The sequence below is a fragment of the Eschrichtius robustus genome, chromosome 6, assembly GCF_028021215.1.
Source record: "Eschrichtius robustus isolate mEscRob2 chromosome 6, mEscRob2.pri, whole genome shotgun sequence".
NCBI lineage: Eukaryota > Metazoa > Chordata > Mammalia > Artiodactyla > Eschrichtiidae > Eschrichtius > Eschrichtius robustus.
Window position 1 is genome coordinate 23,735,188 of NC_090829.1, and position 18,484 is coordinate 23,753,671.

An 18,484-nucleotide genomic window follows, 5' to 3' on the forward strand; every position below is an offset into this window, starting at 1 on the left:
TTCTCTAATCTGAACAACAGAAAGAAAAAAAGAATAAAGCCTCAGGGATCTGTGGGACAATGTTTATGTCACCAGAGGCCCCAAAGAAGAAAAGAAAGAGTTCAGTGCAGAAAAAAATTACTTCAGGGAAGTAATACTGCAAAAAATTCCCAAGCTCAGTGAAAGATTTAAAATCTAAATATTTAAGAAGCTTAGAAAACTCCTACCAGGATAAGTCCAAAGCACTACACAGCCAGATCCAGCATAATTCAAATGCTGAAAACTGAAAACAAAACAAAACAAAATTGAAAGTAACCAGACAGATTACATACACAGAATAATGATTCGAATGACTGTGGACTTTCTCATCAGAACCATGAAGGCCCGGAGGAAGTGGCCCAACATTTTTAGAGTGCTAAAAGAATTTCCATCCACAATTCTTTATCAAAATCCTAGGATTTTTAATAGATATAGATATGATGATTCTAAAATTTATATGGAAAAGCAAAAGAACTAAAATAGCCAAAACAATGTTGAAAAAGATTGGAAGAATCACGTTATGCAATTTCAAGACTTACTATAAAGCCATAGTAATCAAAATAGTGTAATCATTAATCAAAATAGTGTAATCATTAAAATAGCAAACAGATCAATGAAACAGAAGAGAATCCAGAAATACACCCAGATAAGTATGGCTAATTGATTTTGGACAAATATACAAGGCAATTCAATGGGGAAAAGACAGCTTTTTCAACAGAGTTGAAAGAGACATCCACATGCAAAAAAACTAACCTCAACCTAAACCTCACGTCTTACACAAAAAACTAACTCAAAATGGATCATAGATCTAAATGTAAAATGTAAAACTGTAAAATGCTTAGAGGAAATCACAGCAGGAAATCTTTGTGACTTGGGGTTAGGTGAAGAGTTCTTAGACATGACACCAAAAGTACAATTCATGAACAAAAATATTCAAAAAATGAGCTTCATCAAAATTAAAAATGTTTGCTCTGCAAAAGATACTGTTAAGAAGATGAAAAGACCAAGTACAGACCGGTTGAAAATATCTGCAAATCGCATATTCAACACAGGATTTATATCTAGAAGATATTTTAAAAATCTCAAAACTCAACAGTAAGAAAACAACTCAATTAAAAAATGGCCAAAAGACCTGAACAGGCACTTTATCAAAGAAGATACACAGACAGAAAATATGCACATGGAAATATTCAGCATCATTAGCAATTAGGCAAATGCAAATCAAAACCACAATGAGATATCACTACATCTATTAGGATGCCTAAAATAAAAATTACTAACAATATCAAGTGTTAGTAAAGAACAAATAGAACTCATATACATTGCTGGTGGGAATGCAAAATGGTAGAGGCACTCGGGAATTTGGCAATTTCTTGTTAGGTTAAATATTTACTTACCATGTGACCCAACAATCCCACCCCTAGGTATTGAACCCAGAGAAATGAAAACTTACATTCACATTAAAATCTGTACACAAATGTTTATAGCAGCTCTATCCAAAATCACCAGAAACTGGAAACAACCCAAATGTACTTCAACAGGTGAATGAATGTGGTACATCCATATAGTGGATTACTACTCAGAAATAATAAAGAATGAACTATTGATACACACAATATGGATGAATCTCAAAGGCATTATGCTGAAAAAAGCCTGTCTCCAAAGGCTACTTATTGTATTGTTCCACTTATATGACATTCTCAGAAAGACAAAAAACTATAGTCATGGGAAACAGATCAGTGGTTTTCAGAGATTAGGTGTGGGAGGACGGTCTGACTACAAAGGGCTAGCACAAGGGAGTTTTCTGGGTTACTTCTACATATGTGCTAAAACTCACAGGACTTATTCACCAAAAAAGTCAACTTTACCATACGCTAATTTTAAAAATACAATAAAAAGAATCTATGGCTTCAAGTTAAAATGATGGCTTGAACATAAGCTTTTTATCTCCAATTCCTCTCAAGACTCCATTAAAATAAAAACATGAAAAAGATTTATGCAAGAAGAGAGCAAGGAAGCTCAGACCAGGTTTTAACAAATGTTTTTAATACGATCAGTGAGTGGGTACAGTAAGTCCCCTACATATGAATGAGTTCCGTTCCGAGAGCACGTTGGTAAATCCAATTTGTTTGAAAGTCCAACAAAGTTAGCCTAGGTATCCAACTAACACAATCGGCTATATAGCACTGTACTGTAATAGGTTTATAATACTTTTCACAAAAATAATACATGAAAAACAAACACAAAAAATAAAGAAAACATTTTTAATCTTACAGTACAGTACCTTGAAAAGTACAGTAGTACAGTATAACAGCTGGCATACAGGGGCTGGCATCGAGTGAACAGGCAAGAAGAGTTACTGACTGGAGGAGGGAGCGGAGGTGGGAGATGGTAGAGCTGAAGGATCGTCAGCAATAGGAGACGGAGGGCAAGCTGCAATTTCACTCACGCCTGACGTTGATGGCACAGGTTCTGGTTCCTTGCTGGATTCAATTCTATCTACCCTCTTGAATTAACGATCCAGTGATGTCTGGGTAGTAGCTCTTTTTTTCTCATCATAGGTGACACGGTAGCACTGGATTGCATTCTCAACGACAGCTGCAACCTTTGCGTACCGTTCTATGTTCGGGTCTTGTGCCTCAAAAACTAACAGTGCCTCCTCAAATAAAGAAAATCCCCTTGCCATTTCCTGCATTGTGAATCTCTTCAGTTCTTCAGCAGTAACAGCTACATAACCTCTGCTTTTACGCTTACTTCCGAAATAAAGAAGCAAGAAATAAAGATACTGTACTACTTGGGCTTGTACAGTACTGTAAAGTACACAAAAGCACAACCACTCGTAGAGGATGTACACAAGTGACAATGTACGCCAGACACGTGGACTAACTTATGTGACTGAACATGCGAACGCGTGTTCACATCTTTGAAAGTTCGCAATTTGAAGGTTCGTATGTAGGGGACTTACTATACAGGGCTAAGCACAGAAGAGAAAACTGGATACCTCACTAGCTGCTCAGATTTTACAATCTCTGTTCAACCCCTGGCAGATTCTAGGATAGAACCCTGAAAATTAGAGGTGCCTCAGAAGGCTGGGAGGCCAGATGGGGCTGAACAGAGGATTGATTCAGTCTTTCTAAGGATCCTCAATTCTCCTTGTCCAGCCCGATCCACTGCCCCTCCCTAACCGGGCAGAAGGTGTGAGATTTACTCTCTGGAGGGGTTGAACCAGGGAAGTTCTTTACTTGCAAATACCAGATGTAGCTGAGAAAAGTAAGACATAGTACTGAAAATATGAACAGATAACCAACCAAAGATCACCATTTAAGGAAAACCTCTAACACATAAGAAAAGGCCGAAATAAAGAGAAATAAAAGGAACCGTGAGAAAACAGTGACAATGTGAGGAGCATGAGGGTGACATGGGGATGACATGAAAAAAGAATCTATTATTCCCCAGTGAACTCATTAGAAACAAACAGATTTAACAAAATCTATTCCCCTTCTATCAAACAACATTTCTGTTCTTTCCATGCAATACTTTCATGACCACAGACTGTAATGGCTCAACTGCAATAAACACTTCCTCACGCCAAAAAACTCAACGTGGCCATCATCGCGTCAAGCCTACAAACCAGGGTCCGTGTCACTTCAGGGTCCCTTCCGCCCCACTCCACCAACCCGGACAGCTCACCATCCCTAAACATGTCACAAAAGTTTAGAAGACCAAACCGAAATTAGATCAAGAATATAATCAAAGCTAAGAAGAAAACGTGTTTTGTTGATTAAAAACAAAAGACAAGACAACAACCAGTGTTTTTCAAGAATGTCCAGAGGGTAGACGGTACTGGAGAGTCCACTGTTTTCTTTGGAGTGGCCTTTCTGTCCTGTTCTTCCAACCAAGATGTTATCATCTTTTACGGTTTCTCACAATGGCATGATGTTTCAATGGGGAACATGATGAACTTTCTTCATTTTGAAAAACTAAAAATATCAAATATTCACATGTGGGATTCCTAACTCTGAATACTACTCTAGTATATAACGCCAATATTTAAGAGTCCATAGAAAGATTTTTTTAAAAATATAACTTATAGAAAAAAGCTAAAAATGTGCCTCTGCTATTAAAAAATGAATGCCATAAGAGATAAAATTAAAGTCTTCTGAGAGGCCTAGTACCAGCCTTCTAATGTAAAGGTTCCTGTTTGGGATTTCAATTTTAATTAAAAGGCCAACAAAGCCTATTCTGTTCTTATCTCTAAAGGGTGATCTGTTCAGTTTTTCTTTCTCTCCTTTTTAAGCTATTTATTTAGCAATATCAATCAAATCCTATACTAAGACGTTTGGGTTTCTATTATATATTCTTTCCAACATAAGTTAGCAGAGGTGTGATTTTCACTTGAGTAAATAAACACAAGTTCTCTGTATCCATAGAGTCCCATGAAGCAAACTGATTTCCTAATACTTTGACTAAATGCAATTCAGTTATTTATTCTGCACTCATGAAGTAATAAGCCTGGTGCTAAGAAGCAATGTAGACCAACAAGACCAATTTTCCCAAAAAACTCAAGCCATCTGAAGTAAAGGACCAGTTGCTGTTTGGATTTTTTTCTGATTTGTAATTCATTGTGAACCAACAATTTTTAAGACACAATTAAAACAACTTTCTAGGAAAAAAGGACATACAAAGTAAAATCCCAAATGTTTTATTATTGAGGTCAACAGACATAAAATGACTCTGCCAAGTTGCTACACAAGTTTCTAAATCTTAGTTTCTCCCTCTCAACCCCAGCAGCTGGGAGCCACACTTTCAGAAGCACTTCTGTAAACTCCTATCACAGGTTGACAGGCACTGCTTTCAACTCCTTAATTTAAGACATAGCGCTTCATCCTTTGAGGGCAAGGAATTTTTGTATTTTTATTTACTCACATCCCTTTCCAGATACCTTCGCCACAGTTTTGAGTCTGAGCAAACCATTCTGCTGCTCACAGCAATCTTGATTCATCTTTGAGATTCTTACCTCATTTCTAAAAAAATAATGATTCCCCCCAAATTATATAGCAACTGTGAAACTTGATCTTCTAACAATTTCTGCATCCCTTCGGTTTCAAACACTTCAACTTCTTTGAAAAAAAAATCACTGCTTAAAACAAAAGTACTTTGTGTCTAGAATTGTAAGGGAGACTGTGTGTAAAGTATCATCGTGTTCTGATAAAGACTCATAAAAAGATAAGGAGGACATAGTCGCTGAAGGACAGAATCCGCCTTTCAGCAGTCCTTTCAGGTGGGTTTAGGGGTGGGGTGTGTGGCTAGGTGGGCAGTGTTCCTGCAGAGGTGAACAGAGAAGGGACCAGGGAGCTGCTCTAGTCCCAGCTCCCTGTCCTGGTCCTGAAACCAGAATGAGGAAGTCCTGAAAACAAACGCTCAAAGCAGTCTTTTGGCTGGACCTGCTCCTGGGCAACCCCTGCGGCTGAGAAACACTTCTAAGGGGATGGGGAAAAGGGTGGGAACCAAGCAAATGAGGGAGTCCAGGGCTGCTGGGGATGGGTTAGGTAACTAATAGCTCCTGTTCCCCCAACACCGCTAACATAAAAAGATGTTTGTATTGGAAAGAAGAGTAAATAAAAAACATCACATGGAATCAACATTATTTTTGGCATGCTGTCAACTGTGTAGAAATCAACACTTCATTAAAACGAGGACAGAAGAATACCAATCTGTTAGTTGCTTTACTAATAACAACGAATGACTTGATAGGTTTCTCAAACCAGAAAAAAGATATTTTCATGAATTGTCAAAGATGGAAATGAGAAAAGTAATGACAACACAGCCTTCAAAACTTGCCCAATACTTCTCATATCTCTGGAAATCAGTTGCTCAGCACTTTGAGAAGCAGTTAATGATGACAACTGAATTACGAACATAAACTTAAATTCCATCAAGACTTGAAAATCCTAAATGTAAATAAAGACAGGGTTGGACACCTATCAAGGAAGTGCAGGAAAAACCAAGCAAGTCACAAAGCACCCTCTGACTGGATACGCGCAGCCTGCCCTGCCCTGCCCCGGGAGTCACCGCAGTCCCACCCAGGTGAGGCCAGAGAGGCGAATCCTCAGGTGAGCGGAAGCGAGTGAGCGGTCCCAGGTCACAAACCGAGCCCCTGCTGTCTTCAGCCGGGACAGAAAGGGCGCGCAAGTTTCAGCCCTGCCCGGGGAGGGAATGCGGGGACCTGGGCTGTCCCGGCGCGCCGCTCAGGTCCGAGGGCCCGCGGTGCTGCAGGTGGCTGCGTCCAAGCCGGATGAGGAGGTCCCGCCCTCTCGCCTCCCCGCGACCCGATCCCGGGTGCCCCGCGCGACCCAGACCCGCTGCCCCGACGCCAGCTCCTCGGTCACCTTCTGAGCGCTGGAGCCGCGGATCCGCGCCGCGCGGTCATAGACGTGGCAGCGAATCACCGAGCTGCCCACGTCCAGCCCCAGCACGAAGCCTGCGCGCCGCGGGTCCGGCGCGCTCTGCTCTGGGCGCGTCTGCTCCGGGACTGTGGGCGGCCCTGACATCCCGACCCCCACGGCTCTCCGCACCTGCCTCCAGCCGAGCGGGCGCGCTCTAAACGCCCGTACCTCAGAGGCTGAGCGCTCCCCGCCGGGCCACCGCCCCCGGCCCGCCCCCTCCGCGAGATCCGGGAGCGGCCCCGCCCCCGCCGCGGGCCCCGCCCCGACGCCGTGACGTCACGGCTGCGCAGGAACCCTTTGCAGGAGCGGGGGCGGTCTCGGTGGCCGCGTGGGGCGTGTGGAGGCGAGCAGGGCGGTGGCGGGTCCCTGGAGTCCCGGGTCACCCGTACTGCCCGGTTCTCCAAACACCGGCAGCTCTCAGCGTTGCCCTGGCCCGTAATTTTCATGATTTCCCTCCTAACTCCACGCACCCTGCGGCAGTGCCTGCATTTCTTTCAACCCAATTACATATTATGAATCTCTATTAAGAAAAATAAAGTGACCTGAAAAGAAATTCAAACTTCCGCCGAAGGTATTCATTAATAAACTGAGGGTTTTCCCCCCAAGACTTCTCTCCTCAGAAAACCTGGTCAGGTTTGCACATATAATACACATCAAAAAATACTTGCCAAATGAAATAAACACTCAAATGAGTTGGACATTCCCCAGCCCTCTGGTGGGGAAGAAGGGATAAAACCAGGGGTGGCTGTTTTTACCATCAAGCTCCACCCCAACGACTGCCTTTTCAGGAACCTGAAAGTCCCTCTAGGGCCCTTTACCTTTCACTCCTGCCAAAAGAGCGTGGGCTCTTCCACGCAGGGGACAGGAAGGAGGCCTGCGGAAATTTCGAGTTTCCTGCAGCTCTGGTCACCAGCCTCGAGCCCAGGGGGAGTCCCATGGGGTGGTCTTTATATGCGGGGAGTGCGGAGGCGTTAATGCCTGCTTCAGCCACCTTTCCACCATCACCACACCAGAGCTCCAAAAAAAACCAGTGTCTGAAAATATTCAATGTCTTCTTTCTGTAAAATTATGAAAATAATATGGATATGTGCTCTTCGTGAAAAAGTTTCACAGTGCAGAGTGGTATATCAATTAAAAAGTAAGGGATATTCATTTTAAGCCAAATCGTTCTTTTGAACAAATTGTCATGTTAACCCACTGGCTTTCAGCCCATTTGACCAATGGCCTTTGACCAATGGTTCTTTGGCCATATTACTTGAAACTTGGAACAAGCACCTGGAAGAGTATGGTTTTTGTTTTTGTGTTTAATCGTTGTCTTCGTACCCTGTTCCTCTCTAATAGTACTCATTTGTTCCAAATGGCCCCAGGACTGCCTTCACCAGTGGTGACCATTTTGGTGAGTCATATATACTGTGTTAATCCCCAGTACTGTAATTTTGAAATAAATGACTAATGGGTCACGTAGTCTGGCCAGAGTTCTCCAGAGAAAGAGAACCAATAGGATAGAGATTGAGATTTATTTTAAGGAATTGGCTCACATGCTCGTGAGGGCTGGCAAGTCCCAGAAATCTCTAGGGCAGGCTGGAAGTTTAGAAATTCAGATAAGAGTTGATGTTACAGTCTGAGTCTACATTCTGCTGGGCAGTAGGCTGGAAACGCAGGCAGGGTTCCTATGTTGCAATCTTAAGGAGAATTCTTCTTTGGGAAACCTCGATCTTTGCTCTTAAGGCCTTCAACTGATTGGATGCGGCCCACCAACATTGTGAAGGGTCATTTGCTTTACTCAAGGTCTACTGATTTAAATGTTAATCACATCTAAAAAATATCTCACAGCAGCATCTAGATTGGTGCTTGCCCAAACAACTGGGCACCTTCACAGTGTGCCCACTAGCTTAGTCAAGTTGACACATAAAATTAACCATCACAGGTCCCCTTTCACAAGAGAGAAAGCTGTTTTGTATTCCTGATATGAACGTTTAGCATATTTCTCAAAGTGATAATTCTTGGGTTTCTTGGACACCTACAGTAACTTCTTTTGTGATTCTTTTTATACATCCGCATCAAGTGATCTTGAGTATTATCAAAGAATCATAGACTGTGAAAACAGGGAGCTTAGCAACCACTTAGTCTAGTGTTTCTTAATCTGTTTCTGATCTTGAACAACTCTGAGATCCTGATGATGCTATCTTCCCAAGAACATGCTTATATACACAATACTTGGCATGAGGTTTCAGGTGGGTGTGGGATAAACTAAACATGAAGATCTCAGATTAAAAATCCAGAGTGAATTCCCTAACCTGGACAGACTGTTGCCTAGGAGAGGCCTGGGGGAACAAAGGGATACTGTGTTTCCTCCTCCGTCATTGTTCTCTGCTAGGACCTCTCACCCTGCTCTGCCCTCAGGGAAAGGAGCAAGTCGCTTCGGGGCACAGAGCTCAGAAACTCTGAAAGTCCCTTTGCTAGTGGGTCGGTTCATTGTTCTTGATACAGAGTCCACTGCTGCTCTGAGCTCCATCACCTGATGGCCTTGGTCTGCCTCTGGCTCGACTGCTGCTTCCCCTCAGATTCTGGGCTTGGCCCAGAGGTGGCCGCTGAGGCTTTCTCCCAGGCTCATTCCCCACCACTGTCGCTCCTTACACTTTCTCCTCTGGCGGCAGGCCCAGAATTACAACTTGCACCAGCCTCCCAGGCTCTTGAGAAACGCGGATGCGGTTACTCAGGGCTGGATCAGAAAGCGTGTGAGGCCAGCATTCCCTGGGACTCCCTGAAGGGAAATGGATGGTGCTTCAAGGCTGAGTCCAGGGACCTCCCTCGATGCCCTCCTCCCTCCAAGGAAACAAATCACTGTCCTTCCTTACTAGGGTGACCAACTGTCCCTATTTGCCAGGGACTGAGGAATTTCTTGAAACACAGGACTTTCGATGTTAAAACCAGAACGGTCCTCCTCACCACTCAGAGACTCTTGGGGTCCACAGGTGACTTCCTTTGGGATGCCGGCTACTTCATGTTTAGGTGTCAGCCACTGCTTTTAGACAGTGAGCTCCCTGAGGACAGAAACAGGGCCTGAGTCTTTTTTCCTCCAAGAGGCACAAAGTACCTGCTGAATGACTAAATGAACAAACAAGTTAATGTTTGCAAGTCCTTATCAGACCTTACCCTCTGCCTGACATGGCCACAGGACACAGAGGGCAGTGAGCCCTTCCTAACGTCTGCATTCATCTGGGCTTCTTGTCATCTGACCACCGATGCAGCCCTTCTGATGTGGAAGGGAGGTCAGGCTGCCTGCCCTGAGCCTGGCGCCTGGAACACCAGGACTGAGCCCCAGATCCCCACGTGAGCGTCAAACCACATCCTTTCTCTTCACCCTTATTTCAGGAGCTCCGCCGAACTTGGGTTGGACTCCCGCCTCGGCTTGCTGCTCTGTACCTCCACTCCTGACTGCGTCTGTAGCCCTGGCCTCAACACAGGGGTAGACTTACCGTAGTATGTCTTCATGTCCCCCACTTTGCATGGGCCCCTACCGAGGCCCTGAGCAGAGCCCTAGCAAACTGTTCAGCGTCCTGTGCTTTATGGCATTTGCAAAAGTGGATTCTTTTTGTATTATTTTTCCTAAAGTGGGCCTTCCAAATTGTACAAGCTTCGATTCCCACAGAACCATAATCCTCCCACCAGGAGGGAAAGCGGGCAGGGGAGGGATAAATTGGGAGATTGGGATTGACATATACACACTACTATATATATAAAATAGATAACCAATAAGGACCTACTGTATAGCACAGGGAACTCTACTCAGTACTCTATAATGACCAATATGGGAAAAGAATCTAAAAAAAAGGGTGGATATATGTATATGCATGAATGATTCACATTACTGTACACCTGAGACTAGCACAACATTGTAAATCGACTCTACTCCAATAAAAATTCAAAAAAACCCAAAAACCGCAGTCCTCCCCACCTTTGTATAGTCCTCAAAGCCAGGACTTCCTCTTCTGGATCCCAGTGTGGTGGTCTGGGATGCTGTCGGCATGCCTCTGAGTTACATGGTCCCCAGGTCACCATTCGGAACCCCCTGAATACTGTCATCAGCTGATGAAGTCTGTCCTCCCTACACAGCTCTGAGTAATCATGGTTAGAAGCCCTGGCCTCCTCCATCCGGGCCAACTTAAGATCCAGGCCCTGCCCATTTCTCACCATTGTTCCACTGAGGTCCTTTCCAGAGCCACACCTGCCACACCTGCCCAGGTATCTGCCCATCTCCATGCCCTTCTGAGGCATCCAGTGTCAGAAACATGAGCTGGCTTGTTGCTCCGTGTCTTAACTTCTCCCCTCCTGAAGTGGATTAAGTGACAGGAAATCTTTTCCTTCACTCACCTGTCTGTATACATTGTGGGAGGGGAAGAAGCCTTATGTGGCCAGGTTTCTCATGTTTGTGAACACCCAGAGGCTGGAAAGTTCTAAAGAGAGGCCATGGCTTAAAAGGAGCATTCTACCTCCCCTCCTCATCCCAATCATCCTGTTTCACTTGTGGTCAGAAGCCTTTATTCAGCTAGGGACATTATAAAGTCTCAAATGAATGAGTTCTGTGAGTTAAGATTTAAACCACATTAGAGAATGGCTGAAAACACTTTTGAATTCATGGATACAAATAAAACTTTGTTTTTTGAGGAAAAATTTTGAATTTTTGTAGAAGGCAATTTTAAATCCAAAATAAAGAATGGTACTGTGGAAGAAAATGTAGAAAAGTAGCTGTTACTAGATTTGCGGTAAGTTTTCAAAAATAAAGATTTCTGTCTCGGCCTTTTGGCTAAGAATAAGCCAGAATAAGGAAGGAAACATCTCCCTACATATTGCTTAGCCTCTGTTGGCATTATTTTTTCCCCAGATCCCACAGGATTCTTTTCTTGAAGTCATACTTACTGAGATGCACAGTTTTATGACTTTTGACAAACATATGCAGCCCTGAAACCATCACCACCACCATTAATATAGAAAATATCTCCATCACTCTAAAAAGTCCCTTTTGCACACAGTACTCTGAATCCTTTACTATGAGCATAAGGTGATGTCATCTGCATACGTAACTCAGAACTCTTGAATTTAGCAGATTGATCTCAGTCATTTTAGATGCAACCCATCCCAAAAAGAAGTTGCCAGTTCCAGACTGACTGTAAATGAGCTTGGTCCTCGTGACATGTGGGCCAGATTGTGGACCTGGGGTTTTCACCAAATGACATGCTTACATTAAGCTAAGTGTAATAGCTTGACAATTCCTGGTTCCTTTATATGTTTTGAGTAAATCCACACTACTTGAAGTGATTCTAAGCAATGAGAACATTCAGCTGGCAAGCTTACATTTTATCCTGTCAAGGAAGGAAAAGCCCTGTTTTGAAATACAGTTACTACAGGTTGTATTTCACAAATTGTAGCTCTAGATAGTGTGCCTTAATAATCTCTATTATGCTTTGTTAATAAGATAGATCCTTTAACTATAAAGGAGATGAAACTCAGAATAAAATCTAATTAATTCAGACCACAAAGTAAAGAAACTAGAAATAAAGAGCCATAAAAAAACAGTAGATTTTAAGTTAACTGAAAAAGAATTACAGCTGACTCTCATTATTTGCAGTAGTTATTGTTCTATAAAGTTATGGCCAACACAATTGGCAAATAGCGAATCATTTCTGCTGGAGGAAATATAGGGTTAGGCTCCTGCAGCCTCTGGTCACATTTCCAACCACTGATCAATACATAACCTTGTTCAATATGTGTTTCTATTTAAAGACATGTTACTTAATATATATTGTTGATTCATCAACATTGAACTTACAGCTGACAGTGCTATAATTTATACCTGAGTGAAGCTTATCTAACACATGTTTTCTCCCTGCAGGGCACATCGTGGCCTTCCTGGGCTTAGAAACACTTCAGAGCATTTCGGTACTATGCCGGGGCCATTTTAAACACAAAATCACCAACAAAAAGCACAAGCATGTGAAAAATGTGGCACTAAATAGACAGTAGAAAGGACATCTGTTTACAGTATGAAGGCTGAAAGAAGAAGGCAGAATGTCATCTTATTTGAGCTCAGCTGAGAATGTGCACATCTCTCTCTCTGTCTAAGTCTCCGTATTTAGACTTAGCAACGTGTATATCAATTTATTTTCCCAGCATTGCCTTTCATATCTCATTCAATTTCCATCTTTCTAAGCCAGTTTCCTTTCTCTCAGATGATACAAGTAAGTAGTTCTTTCAGTGAGGATCCTTGGGGAGTGAGCTTCCTCAGTTTTTGAATATCTACACATATACCTTCACTTTTAAAAGATAGTTTGACATGGTAGAGAATACTGGTTTACAGCTTTTCTTTTTGCACTTTGAAAATATTGTTCCATTGGCTTCTAGCTGTAATTACTAATGAGAAGTCTGCTGCCAGTCTAATTCTCATTCTTTTGTGGGTACTCTTGTCTTTTCTCTCACGTGCCTTTAAGATTTTCTATTCAGATTCAGTCTTCTGGTCTTCACAGGTGTGGTCTTCTTTTTAGTTTATCCTTCAGACTGAAGACCTGGGTCCTTCAGTTCTGGAAAATGTACTGCTTTGTACACGTTGCCTCCTCCTAGTCTCCCTAGTTTCTCCTATTAGATATTTGATTTAAAAAATTATTTTGACACAGTTTCAGACTTAACAGAAAAGTTACAAGATAGCACAAAGAATTGCTATATACCCTTTACCCAGATTTCCCAAACACTAACATTTTACCACATTAAGTTTATCTTTTTCTATTTATCTATTTACCTGTATGTTTTTCTGAACCATCTGAAAGTAAGTTGCTGGCATGATGCCCATTTTCTCCAACATACTTGAGTCAGAACTTCCTAAAAACAAGTATATTCTCTTGTATAATCATCATACACAATCCTGTTAGCTAATCTAGAGTTCTTATTCAGATTTCACTGATTGTCACAACAGTGTCTCTTACAGAAAAAGAAAATCCCAGATTGTGTGTTGCATTCAGTGTCATGTTTCTTAGTCTCCTTTCACTTGGCACCATTGCTCAGTCTTTGTCTTTAGTGACAATGACATTTTTGAAAAGTACAGGCTACTCATTTTGTAGAATGTCTTTCATTTTAAGTTTGACTGGTGTTTCTTCTTGATTAGATTCAGGTGGTTATGCACTTTGGGCCAGAACAGCCCAAAGCAACGTGCTCTTCTTAGCAGGGCTGGGCCTTGGATAAGGCAAAGGATGTACCCAGTGCACAAAATTTAAGGAGATATTCATTCTCAGCCAGTACAGGGTAAGCTACAAATGCCTTGCTTGCCTCAACCGAGTACCAGCCCTGCTTCTCAGTACATCATCTTAGGAGGTATGTGGTATCTATTAGTTCAGTATGTTGTCTGTTGGTCACTTGATTAAGGTGGTGTCAGCCAGATTTCTTCATTGTGCAGATACTATAATTCATTTTGTAATTAATAAATGTCTTACAGGGAGATACTTTGAGACTATGCAAATATCCTATCACTCTTCAAAATTTCACCCAATAATTTTGGCATCTTTTGATGATTCTTGCCTTAATCAGTTATTAAGATGGTTGCCAAGTTGTGATTTTTTTTCATTCCATCATTCTTTCTACATTTATTGATTTACTGATTGACATTTTTATAACACAACAATTTGGGTTCATCAAACAACCTAAATATGTCACTATGACCTTCCTCTCCCAGATTTAGTACCAGTATGTTAAATGAAACAAGTGTGCACCCTGATTCCTGAGATCAAAAGAGGAGTCCATTTTTTCTTGCCCTGTTTCTCATCTCTAAGGCAGTTCTCCAGATAAATTTTCCTTTAGGCCAAGGAACCTCTTATTTTCTTAAAAGAGATTTTGGTATAAAGCTTAGTTGCACTCATTTTTCTAGACTAAATGAATTTTATCCTTGTTTACATGTTTTCTGTCCACTTATTCAGCACTTGAAAGAAGTCTACTGGACTGCTTTGGCCTGTTTTTCTACTTTGAGAAATTGTGGTCTCTAACTGGATTGAATTCAATTAGTATTTACTAGGAGTTAGTTTTCATATGTTCCCTGACTCTTCGGTGTTTGCAATTTGGTATGTATGTGAAAAGTTAAATCCCTCAGTTGGTCATGTTGGGTGTGATTTTCCTGGTTATGACACAGTTTGCCTGATGCAGGCAAAAAAACTACCTAGAATTATAGTGGCCAAGGCCTGTTTTTTGATTAATTTTAATAGTATTAAAATTCAGCTTTCTTACTATAGCTTGATGAACTTTTGCCCACATATAAAATATTATTTTGGAGGATTAATTAGGTTTAATTGAGGAGACTCATCAGTTCTCCATTGTATTTAACATCTCCGGTTACGTTCAAGAATAGTGTTTTTCACCAGTCCGAATGGCCATCCTCAAAAAATCTACAAACAATAAATGCTGGAGAGGGTGTGGAGAAAACGGAACCCTCTTGCACTGTTGGTGGGAATGTAAATTGATACAGCCACTATGGAGAACAATATGGGGGTTCCTTAAAAAACTAAAAATAGAACTACCATATGACCCAGCAATCCCACTACTGGGCATATACACTGAGAAAACCATAATTCAAAAAGAGTCATGTACCACAATGTTCATTGCAGCTCTATTTACAATAGCCAGGACATGGAAGCAACCTAAGTGTCCATCAACAGGTGAATGGATAAAGAAGATGTGGCACATGTATACAATGGAATATTACTCAGCCATAAAAAGAAACAAAATTGAGTTATTTGTAGTGGTGTGGATGGATGGACCTAGAGTCTGTCATACAGAGTGAAGTAAGTCAGAAAGAGAAAAACAAATACCATATGCTAACACATATATATGGAATCTTAAAAAAAAAAAAAATGGTTCTGAAGAACCTAGGGGCAGGACAGGAATAAAGACGCAGATATAGAGAATGGACTTGAGGACACGGGGAGGGGGAAGGGTAAGCTGGGACAAAGTGAGAGAGTGGCATGGACATATATACACTACCATACGTAAAATAGATAGCTAGTGGGAAGCAGCCACATAGCACAGGGAGATCAGCTCGGTGCTCTGTGACCACCTAGAGGGGTGGGGTAGGGAGGGTGGGAGGGAGCCGCAAGAGGGAGGGGATATGGGGATATACGTAGATGTATAGCTGATTCACTTTGTTATAAAAGCAGAAATTAACACACCATTGTAAAGCAATTATACTCCAATAAAGTCGTTAAAAAAAAAAAAAGAATAGTGTTTTTGCCACCTGTTCTGATAATAGGATAATAAGGTTTGAATCTCAGTTTAATTTAATGCCTTCTAATCAGGATATTCAGTTCTTTTCTGAAAACTAGAATAATGTCATCTGAAAAGTTGATCCTTTTATGTAAACAGTGCACATATTTTGTTTAACCGTGTTTTTAAAAATATTGCATGTTGGAATAAGCAAACCTTTATCTTTTATTAAGTTAAAACTACAAACACAGGCATACCTCCTTTTATTGTTTACACTTTGCAGATATTGCATTTTTTACAGATTGAAGGTTTGTGGCAACCCCATATTGAGCACGCATATCAGCACCGTTTTTCCAACAGCATTATTATTATTATTATTATTTTTAATAAATTTATTTTATTTTATTTTTGGCTGCGTTGGGTCTTCGTTGCTGCGCGCGGGCTTCCTCTAGTTGCGGCGAGCAGGGGCTACTCTTCGTTGCGGCGCGCGGGCTTCTCATTGCGGTGGCTTCTCGTTGCGCAGCACGGGTTCTTGGCGCGCGGGCTTCAGCAGTTGAGGCACACGGGCTCAGTAGTTGTGGCTCGTGGGCTCTAGAGAGCAGACTCAGTAGTTGTGGTGCACGGGCTTAGCTGCTCCGCGGCACGTGGGATCTTCCTGGGCCAGGGATCAAACCCATGTCCCCTGCATTGGCAGGTGGATTCTTAACCACTACGCCACCAGGGAAGCCCGCAACAGCATTATTATTATTTTTTTTTTTTAAAGAAATTCACGTTCTTTTATTTATTTATTTATTTATTTATGACTGTGTTGAGTCTTCGTTTCTGTGCGAGGGCTTTCTCTAGTTGCGGCAAGCGGGGACCACTCTTCATCGCGGTGCGCGGGCCTCTTACCATCGCGGCCTCTCTTGTTGTGGAGCACAGGCTCCAGACGCGCAGGCTCAGTAATTGTGGCTCACGGGCCCAGTTGCTCCATGGCATGTGGGATCTTCCCAGACCAGGGCTCGAACCCGTGTCCCCTGCATTGGCAGGCAGATTCTCAACCACTGCGCCACCAGGGAAGCCCAACAGCATTATTTTTAAATTAAGGTATGTGCATTGCTTTTTTAGACATAATGCAATACTTAAGAGACTATGGTATAGTGTAAACATAACTTGTGTATGCACTGGAAAACCATAAAATTTATGTGACACACTTTGTTGTGATATTTGCTTTATTGCGGTGGTTTGGGTCCAAACCTGCAATATCTCTGAGGTATGCCTGTATTGAAAATAAGAGGAAATTATTTAGAAAAAAGAAAGTTGCTTTGTGGAGTTAAGATAGATTTCATGCAAAAAGACAAACAACCCAATTTAGGAATGGGCAAAGGACTTGAATAGACGTCTCTCAAAAGAAGATATACAGATGGCCAGCAAGCACAGAAAATGGTGCTGTCGTCCGTCATTAGGGAAATGCAAATCAAAACCACAGTGAGATACCACTTCATACCCACTAGAATGGTCATAATAAAAAGGTGGAAAATAATAAGTGCTGGTGAGCATGTAGGGAAGTTGGAATCTTTGTCCATTTCTGGCAGAAATGTAAAATCATGCAGCCGCTCAGAGAATGGTTTGGAGATTCCTCAGTACATTACATACCACCCAGCAATTCCACTCTAAAGAATATACTGGGAATATACTCTAAAGAATTGAAAATAGGTGTTCAAATAAACACTTGTACATGAATGTTTATAGCAGCACTATTCCTAATAGCCAAAAGGTGGAAACCATCCAAATGTCCATTACGTGGATGAAGGAATAAACAAAATGTGGTATATCCAGACAATGGAATAGTATTCAGCCATAGCAAAGAATGAAGTAGTGACACGTGCTACTACATGGATGAGCCTTGAAAACACTGTAGTCAGTGAAAGAAACCTGACACAAAAGGTTGCTGTACTATAATATTTCACAAGTGCTCTCTTGACTCAATTTGAAGTCATGGTGAAAATTCTCATTTCCCCTTTGTGGGCAGTTTGCTAAGCATCCACCCCAACTACTTCCCTCTGGGGCTCTGACACTCCTGGGTTATGTACAAACATTCCCAACTGCCAGAGGCTCCCAGATACCTAACAGGGGTGACCTCTTCTTCCTTAGACCTACATAATTCTTCAAAATTCCCACTTCCCAGGAAGTCCATAAAACAAAGCTCAATCCCACCCTGCTTGCCACACCTGAGCTGCCTCCTACGGCTCCGGCCTCTTGCTGCCCTGTCCCCTGCCAACCCAGTGCGTTCCTGCAAGGAAGCCTTCTCTCATTTGGAGCTGTAAGTAACAACATGTTCTGCCTGCCTTTCATCTACCCAGAGTGCCTTTGTGTTGTGTCCTGGCAACCAAAGAGTCTCTAGTCATACCTACTATCTTATAATCATAGAACAGCCACATTTTGTAGTATCCAATTTATATGAAATATCCAGAATAGGAAAATCCATAGAGACAAAAATCAGATTTGTGGGTGCTGGGGGCTGGGAGGAAGGAGAAGGGTGAGTGAAAAGTGGAGTTTCCATTTGGGCTGATGGGAAAGTTCTGCAGCTAGATACAGTGGTGTGTGCACGGCATCATACATGTACTTAATACCACTGTGTTGTACACTTTAAAATTGTTAAAGTGGTAAATTTCATCATGTGTGTTTTGCCACATTTTTAAAAAACTACAAAACAACGACAAAAAAATAAGACAGAGTCTAAGAAAAAAAAGAGAGACTGCATGTATATGTTTTAAAGTATGTCAATTTCCTGTGAGTGCAAG

General features: G+C 41.9%; 1 protein-coding gene across 1 annotated transcript in view; it reads right to left on the reverse strand.

The window, feature by feature from the left end:
* Positions 1-6,592, reverse strand: part of GK5 (glycerol kinase 5) — a 78,289-nt gene extending 71,697 nt beyond the window's left edge. Inside the window, exon 1 of the mRNA XM_068547339.1 lies at positions 6,408-6,592. Coding sequence (XP_068403440.1) covers positions 6,408-6,569 — 162 coding nt within the window. The 5' untranslated portion in view covers positions 6,570-6,592. The remainder of the gene's footprint in view (positions 1-6,407) is intronic.
* Between the last annotated feature and the right edge of the window lie 11,892 nt (positions 6,593-18,484).